The sequence below is a fragment of the Eupeodes corollae genome, chromosome 2, assembly GCF_945859685.1.
Source record: "Eupeodes corollae chromosome 2, idEupCoro1.1, whole genome shotgun sequence".
NCBI lineage: Eukaryota > Metazoa > Arthropoda > Insecta > Diptera > Syrphidae > Eupeodes > Eupeodes corollae.
The window spans coordinates 56,498,214-56,506,037 of record NC_079148.1 but is presented as its reverse complement, the minus strand read 5'-3'; the positions used below and the strand labels follow the sequence as shown (position 1 = coordinate 56,506,037).

The following is a 7,824-nucleotide window of genomic DNA, read 5'->3' as shown; positions in this document are numbered from 1 at the left end:
GTTTTTTGTAGAGGAATTTTTGTTTCGTTGAGTTGAGGTGGTTTGTGGAGAGTGGAGATAGTTTTGAATTGTAGTAGATTGTAGGAGATAATCAAATTGCACACACGAAGAAAAGAGAAAGATTATTTTTATCGATGGGATGGATGGGGGCAAATTCATAAATTAGTTAATTTTTGTTTAGGTAAAAAGTTTATTTTTTATTTAATTGTATACATTTTAATACACATAATGAAAGTTAAAACTTAAGTGATTTTCCAATATTGTGGTAGGACAAGCAAGTTTTTATTGTAATATTTAAAAGGTATTAGTGAGTTTTCTTTGTAAGTATTTCTTTTTGTTTTTGTTCTACATTAGAAAATTTGTTAACTGTCAAAAAGCAAATTAATATAAAATTGTTGAAAATGGAAAACTCATCAGAAATTTTGTGCAGTAAAAATATTAAAATGAATGTGATTGCCAATTAACTTAAAAGAACTTTTTTATTTGTAAGAAATATTGGAAACTATACAAAATTTGACTGCAATTTTTTTCCACTCAACTAAAGGCTTTAATAGGAAACGAAAATAATTAAATCGTAGAAAAGGGTTAACTTAATTTCAAAGTTATTCAATTTTTTTCAAACAGAACAGCAACCAAAAAAAACATACATACATAATTGGCAGAATGTAATCTTCGACTTGAAGTCCCAATAAACATTTAAAACTGTGATACAAATGGGAACATCGACCATTTTTTGTCTTCAAAATGAACAATTTAAGGCAAATAAAGTTAAAAGGGTTGATCTGCTTCTTATTTCTGGAAAAAATAGACAGAAAGAAAAGAATAAAATACAGAAACTGTTCACTTCTGAAATATAAGAAATTCCTATAAAACAGAAATCAAGGTTATAGTGAAGACAAGCATGCTAATCATTTTTATAGCATCTTCGTCTGCATCCGTGTTGCCCAATGTTGCAAGTGTCACGAAAGTTTTACATTTTTTCTTTATTTTAATTTTTTGACGTTTTATTATACCTTGTTGTGGACGCCATGCGAACTGCTTCCTAGACCTAGAATGCAAAAGGAAGATTAGTTAAGAATAAAGAAAAACAAACTATGTGAACACTCCCTGAGAGGGAAATTCAAAACATACTTGCCCGTTGTGAGGAAATCCATAGATGAAGACTCCAACTAGAAATTTTAGGTAAATCCTGAAAAAGAAAAAACAATTATTATTAGGTTTATAAATGTACATGGGGGTATCCAACACTGGCCGCATGTACATACATCCGCAATGCCCTTTCCGTCCGTCCGTTTATGTTTCCTTCCTTTTCCTCATTCCTTGGCCTGATTTATGTTTTTGTCTGCAGGCGAGGTTGGGTTTCAGGGGCAAGATCCATCCCCCCCGTCTGACGAGCTTACGCCGTGCACCGCAAGCAGGCCGCGCCCCCCGGAGCTCAACAATCTTTACTTACTTTTTCTAATTTAAATGCATTTTTACTTTATATAGAACTACAAGTAACAATCATTTTAAGACCATGGAAAAACGCTGTATACCAAATTATAGTCACCTTTTTTCTTTTTTTACTGTCCGAAGCTATTTGCCGAATTCCTTACTATATTTAAGCTTTTGTTACGTTTATTGAATTTTTTCATTCCACATTCATAAAGGTTTTCAGCTAAATTGTAATATCAAACAGTCGGTTATAGTATTTTATAGGAAGGAAAAGAGTATCTCACTTTCTGCCTCCCTTCACTTTTCTTTCCTGTGCAGATGCAGATACATGTATGTAAATCCACTTTGATGATATAAATACCAAACTGAAAAATACAATTGAAGCTTTATGCCTTAACGTGAACAAAATAAATTTCTTTCTGCAGTTGCCAATTAAATTAAGATCCTTTTATTTTCAAGAAGAAACGAGCTAACATTTAGATTCCAAACAAAAGTCTCTCCAAAATTCAGTCAAGTTAAAATTGAGCAAAGCTTTTTAGCCAAATGGTATATTTCAGATGGTACATTTTTGAGCTGTAAAAATTTAGCGATTTATTTTGAGACAAATTTTGACAGATTGTTAAATTTCTTAATTGAAAAAGGAAATGGTAAGGGAATTAAATTTCATCAGAAATTTTCTTTTAATAGATAAAAATGATATTTTGAATAAATGTGTACATATAAAAGAAGTTTTTTTTACAAAAACAGTCTTTTATATTTTGAACCATGCCTTATTTAAATGGAAAGTGATAAGCTATGTTTGAAGAATGTTTTTCCCAGCGAAAAAGAGAACGCAAAATACAAAAAAAAAAACAATTCAAGTTGAGAAAAAGAATTTGGTGATCACAATCATCGTTTAACTAGTTTTGAATCACATTTTCTATACGTGAACTTTTTTTAGGCTCGAGCATAGAGAAATATATTTACCAAGAGAACCCACCGGTACCCGTCTTGCCTGAAACACCCTAAAATTTTATTTGAGGTGAACTCTCTCAAATTGACTATCGGTGAATACATGTGAATGGTGGAAAAAAGCGAAATGGGGGATTAGGCTAAAAAACAACTTATGGGATTTTTGTGACCTGTCAAGAATGACAATATATTTCCCTGTACTATCTTTGAAAAGGTACTGATGAAACTAGACAATTCTTCTAGAAAGGAATCATTTTCGTGTAGAAGTTCCCACACAAACATTGAATGCCCCTTAGAAATTGTTGTGTAGATGTTAGAAGATAATAATGTTTTATTACATTATTTTAAAGTTTCTATTTGGTTTTAATTTTATTTCACTTATTTTGTCCTAGCCTTTACACTTCTTGCAGATTTTTAAGGTAAATCTACTTATTCTGCAAGCATTTTCAACACACAATGTTTGTCAAATTACCCAAGTTTTCAGTCGTTACATAAATATTCCTTTTATTTTATTTTCCAATTATCCAATTATCCAATTTTCATGTTTTACTGCTTGGAATCAACATTTTATTTCTACAAAATATTCTTTTAGAATTCACATATATTTAAGAAATTCGTTATTGAAAATAAAGCCCCTAATATCTAGTGTGCACTCAGCTTCAGAGAGCTAAGTCTCCATCTAGTACATTACAGTTTCGTTAAATGATTTTTTCAAAATGAAATAAACTTTTCTTATCTTTCCTATTCGCCACTGCTACACTAGCTCCACTGCCAACCCTGTTCAGCTGTTCAAAATCGAACCCGCTCCGCTGCCAAAGTGCTAAAGCCAATTCCGTCAGTTTGACATTTGATTATGAGACGTACGGTCGTAGTCGAAGTTCTGTGTTCTTCAAGTACCGAAAAGACTTGACCTCTTTGGTTTTGTTTCGTTTACCATTTCGTTTAAATAGGTCGCGAATCTTGGTGTGTCTCTGCCTGCTCTGCCGCAATTTGCACGCACTGAGTCGGTCGGCATCGGCATTCATTCAAAGCAACAGATTAAAATGATAAAAATCAGTTAATTATTGTTGTGGTGTTTTTATTTTTGCTCTTAAAGGTTCTCTTTTCGTGTGTCTAAGTTATATTAACAAAAAAATAATATAATTATATCAAAAAAGAAACCATCTAACTTCTTTGCCTCTAAAATATACCCACTTGTCCATGGTGTTAAGATAATACGACTTGCAAGAGTAAGCAACTAGTTTCTTCGGGCCCTGTTAGCTAACTAGTTTTTACCTTGATTCTCGACGGCCGACGACGTTCGACGCCGACGAAGAAGACGTTGCATTCTAAGAACCCTGTGGCATCTGTTACAACATAAAGATTTGCGGAGTCTTTTGCCAAGATCGTGGTCATTTCGAATTCGCATTTAACAACCGGCTAGAAATTCTTTCCATAAAATTAAAACCTCTTACCTACACCGGTCAGTTTGTACTGTAGTTAGAATATCTGTTAAGATGAAAAGATCTGCCTTAAATCGAAACCATTACTTTGTGTTCGGTTTCCTACTTGGACTCATACTAAGCTTCTACATTCCCGAAGATATCTGGGACCTTGTGCAGAATGAATGCCCCCAATCGGCAGAAATTCATTCGTTTGAAAAGAAGTTCGGCCAAGACTTTGAGCCGCACTTGAACTTGATTAATAAACCTCTTGCAGCTAAGAAGCCGGTAAGTGTTGTGTGACTATAAGAATAAAAATAGTATTTATTGTCATTGTTTTTTTTCTGTTTTTTTTCTTTCTTTTCTTACTTTTGTTTGTTTACCTTCCTCAACATTTACCTTTAACTTGTGTTGGGGTATGGATACTTACCTACCTGACGCAAACACTTTACTAAGCATGTGGCATGTCTCTTCTTCGTTCCAATTGGTTTCTGTTTGCTTTATCTTTTTTTTTTTTACTTAATTCGGGGAATTCTAATTATACCTCTATCAAGTACCTAGTGCTAGTAGTAGGTAGTCTCATACAGCTAGAGGAGGTAATTTTTGATACTCAAGGTTGAATAGATTGCGTAGATGTCTGGATTTGGTTAGCTCTGGTAATAACTGAGAGTCAGTCTCAGTCTCCGTCTCAGTTGTTGTTGGGTGATGAATTGTCTTATCAGAGAGAAGATGCTTTAAATAGAACATTAAAATGAGTACAAAATGTATTTTTCTCATTTGTTCATTCTTTTTTTATTTTTTAAGTAAACAATTAAGTGTATATTAACGAGTAAGTAAGTATGTGCCAAAAAATAAAATAAAAACACGAGCAAAAATATTTGTTTTAAAATTGACTTTATAATACCTACATAGCTACTTTTCCTTTAAAAACATTAAGCCTGTCGGAAACGATTAGAAAACTGAAATCATCGTTGGATCTTAATTTGTATGTAAAACGTGTCTAAAAAGCATTCAGTTTAGTTCTAAAAAAAAAGACTTTAACCAAAGTTATAATTACAAAATAATAAAATCTAAATAGACATAAGATATACTTAGTCTGTCCAAAGCAAACAAAAATATTGATATGATAAAAAAACTAGTTCAAATTAAAGCGGTAGGTATACAGTTATCAATTATGATGTATATTTTTTGTCAATGAAACTTCAAACCCTTTAATGTGTTATCACCAAGTTTTGTGCGTAAACGATTTAAATTTTAGATTAAAAGCAACAAAATGTTTTATGATTTCCCCACTTTAAAATTTGAACGATGTTTTTTCTAAGAACAGAACTTTAAAAACGTAAGAAATGTTTCTATGCCTAATATCTGCCTAAGAGCATCTTTTACACTCATATCCAGTGCTGTCGTTTTAAAAATTTCAAGAGTAATATTTTTTTATCCTTGAGTATTTTCTTAAATTGAGGAGTAAAACAAAAAAACAACAAACACATGCTTGTCCCATGAACAAAATTAAAAACTGAAAATAATAATGTCCAAATTCGAAGTCCTACTGCGAAGGTTAATGTTCCGAAAACATACTAATAGAAGGATGTAATGTCGTACCAAATGTTTGCTTTCACTGCTCAAAGGCCAACATTTTAAAATAATATAGTTAAAATAAATGATTTAAATTTATCACTTTTTGTTTATTAAATAACAAATTGACAATTGAAATTATATTTTACATCAACATACGAGTACATGTTTCAATATTCATGAATAAATTAAATTCATTATTGTAAATTCAATGTTTCATATTTTCAGTTACAAACATTAAGGGGCCAATTAAAGCTATCATTGAAATCGATCCGCAAAAAAATTTGAATCAATATTTGACGGTGTTTTACTTTGATTGGAAATAAGACAAAGATTTTTTTTTGAGAAAAAAAGTGTAATTGCGCATTTATTTTGCTTTACAACTTTATGTTTCTATTTTCCGGACGGAAATTCATTTTCCTGAACAGCTGATACTTTATGTTCAAAAGTGAAATGAATCGTTCCACTGATTTGTGTTCCAATTTCACACAATTGCAATGATAGATTTCTGTCTGTAAAATTTTGTCGGTGGATTTTAATTGGGAAATTTTTTCAATGCCAGAAATGTTTAAGGATAGCTATAAACAACCTGCCAAAAAATTCAAATGTTTGTTTTCAATGAAGAAAACCAATGATAGCTATAACTGGCGCCTTATACAATGTTTTGTAATTCTTGATTAAAGTTTTCGATAGCTCCCATTTTTCGGTGAAATTGTTTTTCAGAAGTTCCTTAGCAGATAGTAAGGCATTCACCGTTTCTACCTTGAGTGAATTTCTTTTTTGATCTTTTATAAGGCTTACATCTGAAAATTTTCTTCTGCTGTTGCAGAATTTTAAATTTTGGTTTTTATTGTAAACAAATACAAATTTCTTTTCCATTTTATTTTGGGGAGTAGTTTTCGTCCGTGGTTAGTAGAGTAGCAGTTAACTCTGAAAGGAGTAAAATACTACTTTAGTAGCAAGAACGATAGTCTTCTATCAATTTTTGATGTTCTTACGTTTACAGAGGATTTAAGGAATGTTCTGTGAATTTTTTGCGTAAATAGTGATTATTTGGTTTTATTTGGGGTATTACGTACATAAGAGATTTTCTAGTAAGAAGTTGTGTTTTTTGTTATTAAAATAAACGAATATTGATTAAAAAAAAAATCAAAAAAATGTTTTTTCCATTGTAAATACACTGAGTTACAAAAAAAAGTGGTGCAGTCATACTTTATGATGTGTTTTTAGTATTTTGATAATATTTTTGCAGAGATATATGGTGCTTCAAAGCCTTCGAGATCGTCATCAAAAAGTGGTTGAAGTGTCTCACAGAATTTGATTAGTGAGAGGGTGGGCGGCGTTTAATGGAGAGTGATCTGATGTATACCAAGACTCACGATACAGCACGAGCGAATGGAATTTCCTCGCCTTCACCAAGATTGAACCTATTCCGACTAGGGTATATTTCTCTTCACCGATAAGTCCAGGTTTTGTCTACTAGATGGAGGTACAAGAATGGAGAAGATCAGGTGGCAGATAAAGTTCGACAACAGTTGCCCTGCGGAACAATTTTTGAGGAGGTTACGTCATGGTGTGGACAGAAATTACCGTGCACGGAATAACATCACTAACATTTTGGAAGAATATGTGGTTCCTTTTGCATCATTTATTGGTGAAAATATCTTGCTGATGCAAGACAATGCGAGACCTAAAGCTTTCAGGTGAATTACGGACTACTTGCAAGAAATAGAAATCGATGTAATGGTTTGGCCTGCCATGATCCCGGAGATGAATCCCATCGAACATTTTTAGGATCTGCTGGAAAAAATGATAAGGCAGCGACCTGCTCTTCCCGAGACATTAAGTGGGCTGAGATCTGGTCAGATTTAGAACCCTTAATCATCGTAAGAAACCTTATTCAAGGTATGCCGAGGCGATTTAAGCTTTGATAGATGTTAGGGGAAGCAATACCCACTACTCAGTGAAATAAGAAAAAAACTCATTTATTTTATGTTTTATTAACTTCCCATAGGAAGTTATTGTAATGGGAATTGAAAATTTTAACATTTTTCGACGTTTCAAGGTCCCTACAGTCGAAATAAAAGATTTTTAGAAAGATGTCTGTGCGTGCGTGTTTACGTACGTTCGTACGCCCGTACGTTCGCGAAGTTTTTTTCGTCGTCAATAGCTGAACCACAAGAGATATCGACTTCAAATACATTTTGTTATACATTTAATAATGCAGAAAGATACAGGAAGGGCTCTCGAAAAAATTGCTTACGTGTTTTTTTTTACCATAGCAGTTTAAAAAAAAAGTCGAACATTTTGCTTAGCCCTAAATATCTCACGAACCAATGACGCTAGAGACTTGAATTAAATTTTATATTGTACATTGTAACCTGATACCAATAAAGTATATTTTTGGAAAAAATCGGTTTTTCATTAATCAAGAAAACTGAAA

The 7,824-nt window shown here is 32.4% G+C and overlaps 1 protein-coding gene across 1 annotated transcript in view; it reads left to right on the top strand.

The window, feature by feature from the left end:
* Positions 1-3,244: 3,244 nt before the first annotated feature.
* Positions 3,245-7,824, top strand: part of LOC129945958 (chondroitin sulfate glucuronyltransferase) — a 95,575-nt gene continuing 90,995 nt past the window's right edge. Inside the window, exon 1 of the mRNA XM_056055955.1 lies at positions 3,245-4,094. Within this exon, the coding sequence (XP_055911930.1) occupies positions 3,882-4,094 (213 nt within the window). The 5' untranslated portion in view covers positions 3,245-3,881. The remainder of the gene's footprint in view (positions 4,095-7,824) is intronic.